Raw genomic sequence first — 15,301 nt, forward strand, 5'->3', positions numbered from 1 at the left:
CCCCCAAATACTTACGACTCACAAGGAGCTTTTGGCCAATGGGTTCAACTTTTAATTCATGTGTGACAGGATTAAAAGCTGCACATTTATATGATCCCTTGTCCTCTAAGGATACATTCAAAATCTGAAGATTCCCTGATGGAAGGATTAAGTAATTCTCTGAGGAAGGAAGGGAATGCAGTTAGGCCTCTCTCTTTATGAAGGACACAAGTTAAAACTAACAAAGGTTGATAGTTATGCTTTAAATGTAGATGTGACATGAGCAGCAAATAAGCAATCAGGGAAAATTCATTAAATGAAGGAAAAGGAAAGTCAAGGCAGAACAAAAAAAGTCAACAGCACTACAGTAACAAAATCAAACCCATCAGAGCCCCAAGACAACAGATCACTCACTGAGAACACCACAGCACAAGAAACATATTTAGACAAAGATACAATGACCACAGCTGCCACTCTGGGCAAACCCCTGCCTGCAGCACTGACCACTCAGTAGTCATTCACGTCTTCATTCATTTCTTCTCAACAATATGTACTGAGAGCCTATTTTCTGCCAACAATGGCCTGTGCACAAGTGATACAAGAATGAAGCAAGCAGATGAAGCAAGCCCTGCACTCATGCTGCCAATGCTCCAATGCAGGGACAAGGTGGCAGAGAAAGGGACAAATGACAAACAAGCAAACAGTAATACATATAACACAGTGCTACAGAAAATGAAGCTGAATAAAGTGGACAGAGCGACAGAGCATATTATTTTAGACAGTGCCATGAAGGTGATCTTCTCAAAGGAAGTGATATCTGAGTAGATTCCTGAATGAGTTGAAGGAGTGAGCCTTGGGGGTGCGGGGTTGTAATCATTTCTATACTGTCTTCTATACTATGTTCTATTTCATACTGTAACCATTTGTCTAAACTACTCCACTTGACTCCCAATAGTAGAGACAATATATCTTATGTATTTTTGTGTCTACAGCCCCTAGCACACAGAGCTTAACGGTAGTTGGTTAATCACATTTGTTCTCTGGGTGCCACTGGCTTGTCGTAAGAGGTCTCACCTGTGGAATGTTTCAGCCACTTTCCCCGGATTTTATAGCGCACCTCAGCTTTGGGGTTACTATCTGGTACCTTGCAGCCAATGAAACCAGTACTTTTTTCTTCTGCTGTGATAACATGCTTTGTTGATGAACCAAAATCACCAAGAACTAAAAGAAATAAGTAAATAAGTAGATAGATAAATAAATAAATGTAAATTTGAACTCTCTTTCCCAAAGGAAATTTTAAAACTAGAAACAACATCTGCACCATGGCCATTTGTGGCAGCTAATCCCAGTTCCCAAAGTAGCAGGATCTTTTTATCTTAGAAAGCAGTTGGGGTAGAGGTGCACAGTTGAGAGCTGGGGCTTAGTCATGGCATCCTTTTCCAGAAGACAATGCTTCCAGGAAACTACAAGGCAAGCAAACTGTTCTTAAAACATTAGGGAGAACTATGAAGCCTAATTGTTCCCATTCTGTCAAGATAAAGCCTTCTTAATCCAGTTTCTCATCAAAACTCACTTTCCCTACGCGTCCTTATTCTGTTTGTAGCTACTCACATGGCAATAAAAGGGTTTCCAAGAATGAACCAAGGATATCAAAAAAAAAAAAAAAAAAAAAGCAGTGTATCGTTTGAATTACCTGAATATTCTAACTAGGTCTCAATTTCTCTCGGTTTAAGTTGACTACAGCTGGAGGCTGCATGGAAGGGCTCTTTATTATTGCCAGTGCTGAAAGCACTCTGCAGCCCCTAGGAATTCAGCCCTCCGGTGTGTGGCTTGGGGCTGTCCATGGGTCACAGCTCTACCAAAACATTTACTCTTCTCAGTTATGACAAACTCACTACTCCTGGGGAATCCAGATTTGTTCTGTAAATAGGGGTGCCCTCACAAAGACGTTTTCCATTACTGGAAGCCATCACCATTTGAAAGGCAGATGGCTCAAACTTACTAAGAAAACCACACATTCCAGATTTTTCCATAAGTTCAATACTCAACATTCCTTTCTTTTACAGTTATTTTTCTACCCCGCTTCTTTAGCCTGGTTTCAATTAAATTAATGAAAATCACTCTGTAATCAAGGCAAATAAAACAATTAGATGTGAAAAAAAGATAAAGGACTGCATGAAATAACTGTCAAAGCAGACAACAGCTTTTTTTGTTGTTGATATTAAGGACTTTTAAATACTCACAAAGAAATTCAGATTCACATTAGAAAACTGTCCTAACGCTGCACAAAATAATTTCCATATCCCTTGTTACAAAGGAAGACACTAAGCAAGGCTCAAGTATCGTCCCCCAGGTTAAACACACAGCAAGTGTCAAGGCTGGGATGAGAACTCATACGTGTCTTACTCCAAAGCCCATGCTCCTCCCACTACTCAAAAAAATGCAAGTATTAACAGTAATTTCAGGAAAAAAGCATGTATAACAGGGACAAAATCAGACTCACCTGCAGCGGATATGGTTGCAGGACCACTCACAATGGCGCCAATGCTATTGTTGGCAATGCACTGGTAATAACCCGAAAGGGAGGGGTTAAGAGAAAGGATAGTCAACCTCCCCTGATGAACCTTAATCTGTTCCACATTTCTGTCCAATCTTTTTCCATTATGCAACCATGAGATACGAGCAGTCACAGGTTTAGCAGAACAATGCAGTACTACAGGTCCACCAAGTTTCTGGACGGCAGACAATGGCTCAGAAATAAAATAAGGTGCCAAGTCTACAAGGGAAGAGTCCCCATGTGCAAAGGGGTGGGGGGAGTGGGAGAGAAGAGGAGAGAAGGGGAGAGAGAAAGAAGAGCACGTTTAATACACTTCATCTGAATCTACACAACGAAAGGCAATCCCTTACTTTATCTATACGTTATGGTCCTTAGAGCTTGTAAGAGTTCTAGGAACATTCTTATATTTTGGAAGAAATAAGGCAACATACCAATGTAGAACTTAACAATTAGGGCAGCACAGATGAGAATCCTTATGATATAAATAAAACAAAATACTAATTCTATACATGAGAAATGATAAACTGCTCTTTTAATGAAGTAGCTTTTTAAAAATGGAAGTTAAGAATCTGAAAAAGAGAAGATGACTTTCAAAATAAAAAGAATTCTCTTCCATATTACCAACAGGATTTGACTTTAAGAGCAAATTATTTTCTCAAAATAATTTGACTACTTCCCTTTAATATAAATAATGTTCAACTTTTAAGAACGCAGAAGTAGAAAGTTAGGAAGCCACGCTGAAATACAAAGTCTATCCTTCTGGGGACACGAGGATAAACGGGGTATCAATCGTAATATTTTTATTTGGTGTTTGGAGTAGTTTCATTTGTTACGTCTATTCCTCCAGTAACTTGGGGGAGAGGGGTTCTTGCGCTCAAGTATCAAAACGGATCCCTCTCCTCCACCCAAAAATGAGGGCGGGGGACAGGAATACTATTAATCTGGTTTAATAAAATACTTAAAAGAAAAAAAATAATAAATTGCTGAATCTACTTTTATAGGATATTTTACCAGAAATAAAGATTAAGGGAAATGCCTTGACTGAATCTGAGGTTGCTATTTAGCCAAAAAAAAACCAGAAATAAAACCACTAAATCAATTTTCCCTTACTAAGTCGAATATAGTTATACAGTATTTTTAACAAAGATAATAAATAAATATTACTTAATAAATAAACATCACCGTATTTGTATATACTCCTATATAAATCTTCACACATATCTAAAATAAAAAGAAATGCATATGGGCCATGAATTAGCCTCAGGCTTATATATACATTTCATAATAAACACATTTAAGCTTTTTAGTAACCCAGAGTTAGATAATAAATTCGGCAGGGTCATGAGAGACCTGGGATTTGAACCAAGTTCTCTCACTCCAAGTGGAGTACTCTTACATACGGATTCTAAAATTCCTCTTTGGTGGTGTATAGTCAGCATTTTATTCCTATCATAATTTCCAAATTCAGAGATTTGTAACATATCCTCACTGGAAAAAAAAGCGTGTTCGGAAAATATTTATTTTCAAGGCAACAAAAGGAATAAATTATAAGGACAATGATGCGAAGGCCTGTGAGTGCCCAGAAGCACTACTAAGAGATCCTTAAATTGCTTAATGAATCAAAGTTTTCAAATCATTCCACTGGTCAAACAAATCTTAGAAACTTCTTTAGAAACCATTACTATCGTTGAAGCGCTAAAGTCGAAGTTCTTCATAGGATTAAGATGAGGAAAAGCTTCAGGCCCAAACTACCATTCTTCTCCTCTTACCTGGACGCACGGAAGAGCACAGAATCGGGAGAGTAACATACAGCAGTGTCTGTAAGGGTCCAGCAACTGGATGCATAGCGCCAGATTACAGAAGCGGGCAGGACAGACTTCCAGAGCAAAATCCAGGCCTTGGCTTACTAAAAGACATAAAAAAAAAAAAAAAGGAAGCAATTCTAAAGTACAAAAACAGTTGAAATTTTTTATCTGAATAGCCAGAGTTACGAACACGGTGTCTGCCCTCTATTTTGAAAGCTCTATATAGAGTGCGTCAAATACAAGGCATTTAATGATCCACATCTTCCCAATTCACAAGCTAATCTCTAGACGTTAAATTAAAGTTAGAAATTCTGCTCATTCTTCCAAGATACTAAGACACTTATTTTACACAGAACCAATCGTTCCAAATGAATACGTAACGGCCTTCAGCGCCTTTCTCTTTGTACATCTCACAACCATCTAAGACTCAACACAACTAAAATGCATTCCTCCTCTATGTTCCTTAAAACAGCAACAATAACAAAAACAACAAAATAATAGCTAACGTTTATACAGTGCTTGTACGAGCCAGACACCATCTCAGTGCTTTTCATATATTAACTGAACCTTCACAACAACCCTATGAGTTAGGTACTCCTGGTTTTCTTCCCTCTTTTCAGATGGGGGACTCATGGATTGCACAGAGAATACCAAGGGTAGGCCTGTGTGGGGACTGAGCTTGTCTGCAGAAATCCAAAGACCACTGTGGTGAGAGTGGGATGATCCAAGAGAAGAGCACAGAGGAAAGCTGGGCTAGATCCCGCCCAGCTTCAAAAGCCACGCTGAAGATTTGGGCATTTATTCTACATGCGATGGCAGACCCTTGGAGGACTTAGAGAAGGGAGTGATGGGATCTCATTATGCTTTAAGAAGATCACTGGTTGATGGAGACTAGACTGAAGTGGGGCAGGGATGGAGGAGGGAGACCAAGTGGGAAGTTACGTGATCGCTGGGGAGAGAGATGAGCACGTGGTGGGTTAGTCCAGTGAGTCAGCTGTGGAGGTGGTGAGGAAAATCACCGGATTCAGAACATACTCTAAAGGTTAAACCAACAGAAGCTGCTGAAGGCTTGGATAAAGAGTGTGAGAGAAAGAGCTATATCAAGGACAACTCTTAGTTTTCGGTGTAACAGAATAAGTAAAAGCTCTCTTTCCTGAAATGGGGAAGACTGGAGAGGGGAAAACGGCTGAAGAAGAGGTTGCTCAACAGCTGTGCTTTGGCCACGGAAAGTCTGAGATCTGTGAGGCATCCGATTACCAGTAACTAGTCGACAGTTGCATATAGGATTCTGGAGCTGTGGGAAGAAGTCAGAGCTGAAAATGCAGATATTAGACGTACTAAAGCCTTGGCATTAGATGAGCACTAAGGAAAATATGATAGAGGAGGAAAGATACTCCAACCTTTAGACACTGAATAGAGGAGAAAGAAGTAATAATGGAGACTAAGAAGAAGTAGCCAAAAAAATAAGAAGAAATCCAGGGGAATGTTGCATGCAGGGAGAAAAATGGAAAATATTTCTGGAGGAGAGTAATCAACCCATCTCAAGCACTGCTGAGAAATAGAGTAAGATAAGATGGCATCAGAAAGCCATGAAGAAGACCACTGGTGATATAGCAAGAATGGTTTCAGTGGAGAAGGGACAAAAGTCTGATCAGTTCAAGATAGGATGGGAAGGGAGGAAATGAAGAAACAGGCACAGAAAACTCCTTCAAGGATTTGCTATAAAAGGGCAGCAGAAAAATAGAGAGAATTGCTGGGGATGGATGGATGGCAGCCATGAAAATGTTTGTTTATGTGTTTTTTTAATATAGAGATAATATAACACATTTACAAAGCTAAAAAAAGTTTCACAAAACCCAGCACTGGTAAGGATGTGGGTAAAAATCACTGTAATATCTCGTTGGTGAAATATAATTGGTAAATTCCTTTTGGAAGGAAAATTATTCATTCATGCAACAAATATTTATTGAGTGTTTATTACATGATGGGTACTATTCTAAGAGCTGGAGATAGAGCACTTAAAATATATACAAGTAAAAATAAGTAACAGACAAAAATGTATACCTTACATTCTGTGGGAGAGATGGACAATAAACAAGATAAATAAATTAGGAATATTCACAAGGTCCATGCCATCCTCCAGATATGGTTCATTCCTTCTCCTCTGTGTTACTTCTACACCTTGGTCACTATCTACCACTGCACTCACTACTGTGCTCTGCAATTTATCTGGTTACATAACTGTGTCCTCTTTGAAGGCAAGAATGATGTCATATTCAACTTGGCAAATTCTAACGCCTAGCAGAAAAGAGGCACTTGATGTTTCTTAAAATGAAAGGAATACCTTAATATAACGTAATTCCCAGAAGTACCTTAGAGAGTAGTATTTAATGAGAACTGTTATCTCTACTGAATTCAGTGTAACCTAGCTATATTTTTATTCCTTCATTCACTTATTCATTCATATATATGATTTCAAAAATTAGCAAACATAAAGTAAGTGCCTACTGTATGCCAGACACCATGCTAGGCTAGAGATCCAAAGAGTGGTTATTATGTCGACAAATTCTCCCCTACATTCCTGCTTGGCCAGGACACAGAATCTGACTACAGAATACAACAAAATGTAATGCCAGAGTTACATTAGTGACATTTTAGAAATGAGAATTCTACGTGTGTGCTCATCTGTGAAAAGAAAGGTTAATTCTAACCATTGGTAAAACTGGGTAGTAATACAAAGTAAGGCACCTTAAGTATGGCTTTGAATAAATCGAATATTTCCCAGGATCTGCTCACTTCTCTACACCAGGTACTCCAAAATCTCCAAGTTGCAAACTCAAGTTTATCTACCTCGCGGACTATCAGTTCGAGGCATGCCTTTTAAAGGTTTCCTTGCTGAGCTCTTTTAAAAGTGGGAGAAAATACTCTGGTACCACCCACCCGCTGGCGGAAGGGGCCAGCTGTGTGAAAACTTTTTTGGTTTATTTGAATTCTTCCCTTGGTTCAAGGGTAAGAACTGACACACCATTGCTAAGCAGTCACGGCAGAGTAAACATTCAAACAACTTGTTAACAGGAGGCACTTTCCTGAGGGGATGAGGACAAGGAAGAGAGTTTCTTCCTTTTGCCAAATCTTTCCTCAACTATTTATTTATTGAAAAGCAGTGAAACAAATTCCAGAGTCAACTTTAACCCCAGCACGTGATCTAGTGAGTTACTTTACAGCTGTCCTTTAAAACATCACAGCTCATTATTGCTACCTAAATATTATCACACAGGAATACGCCTATCTTTCTATTAGGTTAACATGCTGTCAGTTGATTTGAGAGGTTGGAAAGAAATTATGACCCTCACAGTCACTGACTAAATATTTGTTGACTTGGTTTATATTTATCTGTGGCAAGCCTGCTCAGCTTGTTAGAAAATTGTGATATTCAGGACAAGAACCTGGGTTCTGTTGCTTTACGGGTCAGGTGGCTTGAAATTATATTCAACAGCCACCAAGAGCAACCTAGGTCCAACCTCACAAACAAACATCCCTGACCATAAGGAGGATTAGATGATGTATAAATCAGAGTATATGCATTAGCACTGCTGGAAAATTATTCAATACTATGTCATTTTCAAAAGTACTATATTTGTCAAAAGAGGAAACTTCTTAATAATATTAGTGTTACTGCTACTTGACTAAGTTATTGGAAAACAAAAAATATATTTTAACATATATATATTTTTAAACATACATATCTAACATCTATACATAAATATATGTGTATACTATAAATGTATATAAGTATATATAAATTTTATATATTTATAATTTATATACACATAAATATAAATATGTATCATTTCCCTGCATTGCTCGCAAATGAACAATTTGTTTGGCCAAGTTTATCACAACTGAACAAGGTTCCTGCCATCTTCTCACACACAGATCAGTGGCCTTAACACGTATGTCATCTTTCTTACCCACAAAAATTTACCTTGGCAAGGGAGAAAACAGCCCTAATTTCCTCTGCATAGAAACTGTTATCCCATCCTCCTTTTCTGATCTGGAAACAGTGGCCAGCAGAGGAAAGGTCCACAGTAAGAGGACACCAGCCCACCCCATCACACGTCACTTGCCAAGGCTGTCTGACCTCTGTTCTAGCATACATACCATTCAAATATTCTCATGTAAAAATTAAAAAACAGAATTCGGATTTAAATCATATCAGATAGAACAGAATTCGGATTTAAATTACATTGCCATTTTTCAGACTGCAGTGTTTTTCTCATTTAGAATTTTTTTTTAAGCATCCAATGTGGTTAACATAACGCCAGGTGATATTTTAAACAAAATATTCAAGGTTTTCTTTCACATATTCTACAGTGAATATGCTATTTTATCAGGAAGAAAATTGTTAACAGAAAGTTTCTACAAATACTCAATGACAAAGAAAATTACACATTTAGCATAAAAATGTGGAATGAATGTACAAAAAAAAGGAAAGCATGACAATTCTATCACCTAAAGACAACACATCAATATCTCAATGCATTTTCAACTAATCCTTTTCATATTGTGTATATTTACATAACTGAAGATCATAATATATATGGAATATAGTTTTAAATCCTGCTTTATTCATTTATCATGATCATGTTTATTAAATTTATTAAAATTATTAAATAATTATTAAAATTATTCATAAACGTAATTTGTAACAGTTATAGATACTTATTGAATGAATGTATCAGCACTTAATTTGCTTAGCCATTCCCTATTGGTTAGGGTCCATTGTTTTATACGTGTGCATATGTATATTTTTGGTTTTGTGGGTTTTTTTCGCTATTACAGACAATACTGCTGTGAGTATCTTTGTCCATAAATCTTTACTCTTCTAAGTATGTCTTTAGAACTGACTTTTAAAGTGGAATTATTGGGCCAAGGAGTAAAAACATTTTCAAGACTCTAAATATATAGATGGTTGAGGTTGTTGTCCAAAAAGATGGCAACAAGGCACAATCCCATCCCCATCAACCGCCACCAGCACAGTGGGGGAAACCCCTGCTCACCAGCATACTGTTTATATCCTTACACTGAGGTAAGCTAAGTGTGGATATCAAACATGAATTTGAGAAATTAATTAAAATGTTTTATAGGGCATAAAGCAACATTCACTGTCTAATCTGTTAGGGATTTCTCTAACAGTATTCTAAATTTATATGGAAGTAACTGCAGAAAGAATAACAATAATGGACCCTGCAGGCTACACTGATCAAACCTTGTCCATCTCTGAACTTTCAATTACAAAAAACACCATGGACACAAAAATCTCCACTTTTTACCCAAAATTCACTTCAAGTAAGTTAAGGGGTTGTGTGTTGAGGTTGTTATACTGTGTGATTTTAATTTATAACGTGTATTTGTCTGAAAATAAATTTGTACGCAAGAACTGCTGACAGACGCTTTCTGGCAATATTTGCTGGCATTCAAAATAGTAAGTTACCATTCATTCCAAACCATTATCCTCTCTTCCTTACTGCTTTCAGTGTCCATTAAGCATATATATACACCCCTACTTTCCTAAACTACTAGAGGTAGTAAAATAACTCAAGGACTTGGACTTTAAATTGGGTTTGATCTTGTCTTACTATTGGACATTGGCAAAAGCCTGATCAATTTCCCATGTGAAAAACAGAACCATTAAGGCTTATCCAACTCACTGGTCTCAGGAGGAATTAACATGGTCATGAGGAAGTTCTTCTACCTCCTTCCTATCCTCAGAGGAAGTTAAAGGCCAACATCCATTATTTTCACTGCAGTTCTGAGTGGCTGACTTAAGTGTCTGAGAAGATGCTCAGTGGTCACTTTCCTCCCAAGAACACCTGGTAGTACAGTCTCTTCAGAGTACCAAAAAAAAAAAAAAAAATAGAACAGCTAAGTGTAGTATCCCATTCAACCTACAAATCAGGGGATAACTCCTCCATGAGGTAAAAATCTTTTTACCCATTCTCCTCCCCATTTCCCACTCATATGGCCCAAATGCTGCTCCTTGAGTCCTGGCCTAAAGACTAGCTGGTATCTCCTGAGTTACAGGGCTTTCTCTAAGCCTTTCCTGCATGCCTACAGAGAAGGCAATTTGTCTTGCATTACAAACTGTCCTTTTAAGCCATCCCAGGCTTAAGAGAATTTCTGTCGGCAAAGGGAAGCTAAAGGTATGCCTCGTCTCAGAATAAGAAAGGAAATAGTTCCCTAACATTTACTTAACTTATTGTTCAGGTTGTGAACTTCATGCTTTTATAACCCCTTTTCAACATGCTGCCAGAATAATCCTTTGGGAAAAGTCCTGAATTTCTAGATTTGATTCCTCTGTTTTTAAAGGAACGCCTTTGCTTTCCTAAGGATGATCAAAGCTGTCTCTCTGAATTATCCCCTCCCTAGACTCCTATATCAGACTTTCTTATAGTTTTCTTTGAGGCTTAGGCAATAACTGGGATTAATTTGTGAACAAAAACTCAGCTTTGGGATCAGTATTGTTCTTCAAAATAGAAAATTCTTTAACTTAGTTTTCTTTTTTAAAGGCATCTTTTTCTTCATGAAATAGTAATTTCCTTCTTAAAAAAAAAAGATTGATTCTTACTTTCAAACCCTCTATTTCAAAACATCCTATTTCTCAATTGTTGAGAAAAAAAAATGAGTTTTCAGAAATAACTAAACAAAAGAAAAAATAAAGCATGTCTACTTTAAATTTTTTATTAGGTACTGATTAATTCAGCACAATTTCAATTACGGAAGTCCAACACACAATATACTTTTTTTTAACCTATTGAACCACCTTGACCTTAATCACATCCAGCTTTAAATCTCCTCTCAAAGTTTTCTTCATTCTGAATATTTGAATAATTTAGCTAAGAAGCAAACATTTCCTGCACAGATTTCTCAAAGAATCTTACATTTTCCAAGAAATATTCATCCAGTCAATTAATTCCATACGTAGGGCATCTACTTTGGGCAAGGTCCTGGGAGGGTACAAAAATGAGGAAGATGAGGAAGGCATTAATTCCTGAACTAAAGGATACTGCAGCCTAATTAGGAAAAGAGGGCTTGAATTAATTAACTTTGGAATAAAGAAAATGATAGTAAGTAAATGAGACAGTAAAAAGCATTAGAAGAATTCAAAGCAGAGGAATTCATGTTTCATTCAACAAATAATTAGCGCCTGCCTACTACGTGTCAGACGCTGTGCTATGCTGGAAACTCAGCCAGGGAGAAAACAGGCAGGGTAGCTGCCTTCAGGAGGTTTTGAGTCAGGTGAGGACAGGTGACAACTAAAGAAGCTGTTCAAACACAGCCTCATCTAACAGAATGACTACATGTTTTGCCACAGGGGCTCCTGTGAAGTTATTCCACGTTGCAGACGGCTTCTTTTTATTTGGTATAAACTTTTATATAACTTTTTCAATCAGAAACTAAACAATGGAACTTTGATGTTACAGCTTCGGTCAAAGACACACCCACCAGCGGGGATGCATCATTTCCACAACTGGTGGAACACTTCGCCGCTTAGCCTTTATTTTGCCATAAGATGCTTTTGTGTGCTGTAACTTTAAGTGCCATGTAACTGCAAGATAACTACATGCCTTTAGAAGACTTCCTGTCTCCAAGTCCACTTCCCGACTCCCCCCTCCCCAAGGACTTCCTCACCAGCCCTCCTTCACCAGTCACCACCCTCAAGTCTTCTCTTTCTCCTTTGCTGAGGACAATAAACTCACTGTAATATATTTAGGAACAAACTATTCATTTACTTTCAAAATATTGTTTATTACCTACACAAATTTGTTTTTATTGCTTAGTTGATTTATTTTTCTATCTGTGAAAACAGTGTAGCTCTCTTGGTTTGGGAGGGAACACATGATATTTTTTTCCACCAAAATCAATGAAAATGGCTTTCACTAAGAAGCAAGACTTTTCAGTGGAATTCCCTGGCGAGCTGGTGGTAAGGACACAGTGCTTTCACTGCCGTGGCCCCGGTTCAACCCCTGATCGGGGAACTAAGATCTGCAAGCCACAGGGCGTGGCCAAAAAAAAAAGAAGCAGCAGCAAGGCTTTTAGGAAATAAAGGATTTCAGGAATTAAAGTAGGTAAGTGAGGAAGGGATAGGTGAGCCACAGAATAAAGCAAGTACAGGTGCTACAGGAAGAACAGAAGGGTTACCCAACCAAGACTCAGAGGCTGAGAAGATTTCCCAGAGGAAACAATGATTTGGTGAATCAGATGGAGAAGTTTGGGAGGGAGGAAAAGCAAGGGGAGGGGCGTATTCCAAGCAGAAGGAAGAGTCTGTGTGCAGAACCAGAGGCAGAGAGAGCAAGGAAGAATGGGCTGGAGAGGAGAGTAAGGACGGGGTTGACAGGTGACAGGTAAGGCACATAGGTGAGTAGAAGCTAGAGCATAAAGAACAAAATAAATCAGGTCAGGGTGCTTGGCCTTTTTCCTGAGAAAGGAGTATTAACAGCTTTTAAGCAGGCAAGGGACAAGATCAGACTTGTGCCTTTGAAAAATCATTTACACTGCAATGTGGAGGACGACTGAAGAGGGGTTAGGAGGCTGCTGTGAAAGAGAATGGGGACCTGTACTAGAGAAATATCAGGGGATAAATGTAAAAGGTTTAAAAAGTGTTAAGACATGGACATATTTAAAAGCTATTGGGTTGGCCAAAAGGTTCGTTGGGTTTTTTTCTGTAAAATGGCTCTAGTTAACACTTAGTTGTCTTTAACTTCATTTGAAACAATTCTGTTAGATTGTACGTGACAGCTGTCATATCAGCGTGCATTTAAAAAAAGACTTATCAAAATTGGTGAATTTTTGTGTAGCCATATTTAGGAGGTAGAATTGATAGGACCCGGATAGTGAATGATGTGCATTGGGAAGGAATACATCTCTTAGACATCTTTGGAATGCACTGTCTGTCCACTTCTGTTTCCCTACTGCTTCGGCCATAAATAAAGGCATGAAACCTGCTGTCCAGATTTCTCATTTGGACAAGCGAGTTCGTGGATGCCGTGCCTTCACTAAGACAGGAAACGCACAGAAGCAGCAGGGCTTTCCGTGGTTTGTTGTTGCTGTTTGGAGGGTGGCAGAGAATGGAGAGGATGCATCTTAAGGTGTGGAGCTAATGATCTGAGTTGGAGAGAAGAGAAACTCTAAGAAAGACCTGGCAGGCAAGCGGAAAGAAGCCTGAGTGCTTAGGAGAGACGAGGGAGGCGTCGGCGCACAGAGGAACTGTTATCCCTACAGGGGAGCGGCCTCGAGATGAAGCCTAAAAATAAAATACAATAAAATCGCCTTTCAAGGGGTAGCAATTCCTCACTCAGAATAACTCATATTATCAATACTACTAATAAAAAAGATTTTTGTAACAGAAAAGGAAAAGACAGAAAATGATATTCCAGGGATGGAATCAGACACTCAGACTTCCTAAAAATGAGTTTCCAAATGTCCCTGAATTTCACACCCATATACCTTTCAAAGGTACCACAGTGTAGGGTAACCAGACGCATTCCTTCACTAAAGCCTTTGATCAGTGACAGTCTTCATGCTGCCCACATGGGGTCCCGACAAATGAGAGTAACAGCTGGCAGGCATCCTTCAGTGGTCTGACTGGAGGTGTGGGTAGGGGCAGGAGGAGGCGGAGGAAAGGAGAAGGGAAGAAGGTGCTTTCCTAAGTTCGGTGGCAACAAATACACCCTGTAAGAGTCAGCATGTTCATCTCTGGGGGCTATTCTCGGTGCTTTTAGAGACTAGAGAATCCCTTCAAGCAGCCATGTGCAACTGACAAGGATGCATTCTCCGACCTGCCTCATAGCTGGGACGCAGGACGAGGAACGTATATATCTTGTGAAAGTAGAGCTGCACAATGTCCAACACCCAGGCCAGGTCAACGACTGGCAGAACTCTCTTCTCACCAGAACTCAGTCCTCCTTGCCGTCAGAAATGCGGCACTCTCGGCGGTACCCGCTTCATGAGCTCGGAAGGATCACGCAGTCATGAGGCTCAACGTTTTTTAAAACGTTGACACCTACAGGCTTCACGACCCTTCCCCCACTTCTCCTGAGTCTCAATCAAGTCAGCCAAGCATACACACTGATCCTGCTGCTTGCAGAAGCATTTCCTTTTACTGTGAACCATCAAAAGTCGAGGAAGAAAATGGAAGTGACTTGGAGTTATGGTACCAAAAAGGCCAAATGAGCAAAGAAATAATCAACTCCACATGAGCCACTTCAGCTCCAACACAATGAAAAGGGCCTAGGACTAACCCCAGGAAAGGTCACGGAGATCAAAGGTCACAAGCAGAAAAAGGCAACCGTGAGGGGCTGCCAGCTGCAATAGGAGTCAATGTGGTCTTAATTACACTCCGAAAGGGAAGGGGTCTGAGTGAGAGCCGAGTTGGGTTCTGTTCACAATATTTGTGTGTTTAAAAAAAAAAAGTCAAGTGTTCCTGTTCCACTCTCTTTCAAAGAGGCTATTTCTTCCTGCATCTAGAGCACAGGAAACCAAGAATTGTGGAGATAAGATAATTCTGGCATCCACAGTGAGCTGTACAGGAGCGTTACAAATATTTAAAAGCACAGCTGCATACAGACAGTGAAATTCTAAAAAGTGACTTGGGAGAGATTATTAAAAACACAAAATACAGCAAGTTTCAAGGGGATTACTCTGCAAGCATCACAGAATCAACACTTGCTACAAATCCAACTCTCAGGAGATGTTCAGGTTTGTCATTGGAATTGGCTTCATGGGAAAAAATAAGAGAGTGACGGTAACCACAAAACACATGCCAAATGCAAAATCTTAAGTTTGCAAGGAACTAGCTAACCCTGAACAGGGTGATATTATAAAGATCCAGACAGACACCTGGCTAACCGTCTTTGATGGAGAATGAGGAGGAGGAAAGTGACGACATTTAAAAAAGAGC

At 39.1% G+C, this 15,301-nt stretch overlaps 1 protein-coding gene across 8 annotated transcripts in view; it reads right to left on the minus strand.

Annotated features, from left to right (window-relative positions):
- The window catches only part of CDON (cell adhesion associated, oncogene regulated), a 102,570-nt gene that overhangs the window by 56,321 nt on the left and 30,948 nt on the right, over positions 1–15,301 (minus strand). For all 8 annotated transcript variants that reach the window (XR_009009236.1, XR_009009235.1, XR_009009234.1 and 5 more), the window contains 4 exons: positions 4,306–4,442; positions 2,483–2,755; positions 1,054–1,200; positions 16–159 (listed from right to left, as the gene is read on the minus strand). Coding sequence is in view for 5 of the 8 variants with exons in the window: in XM_057552666.1 (XP_057408649.1) it covers positions 16–159; positions 1,054–1,200; positions 2,483–2,755; positions 4,306–4,381 (640 nt within the window). In the remaining 3 variants the exon portion in view is untranslated. The remainder of the gene's footprint in view (positions 1–15; positions 160–1,053; positions 1,201–2,482; positions 2,756–4,305; positions 4,443–15,301) is intronic.

This window comes from Balaenoptera acutorostrata, chromosome 9 (genome assembly GCF_949987535.1).
Source record: "Balaenoptera acutorostrata chromosome 9, mBalAcu1.1, whole genome shotgun sequence".
In the NCBI taxonomy this organism is placed as follows: domain Eukaryota; kingdom Metazoa; phylum Chordata; class Mammalia; order Artiodactyla; family Balaenopteridae; genus Balaenoptera; species Balaenoptera acutorostrata.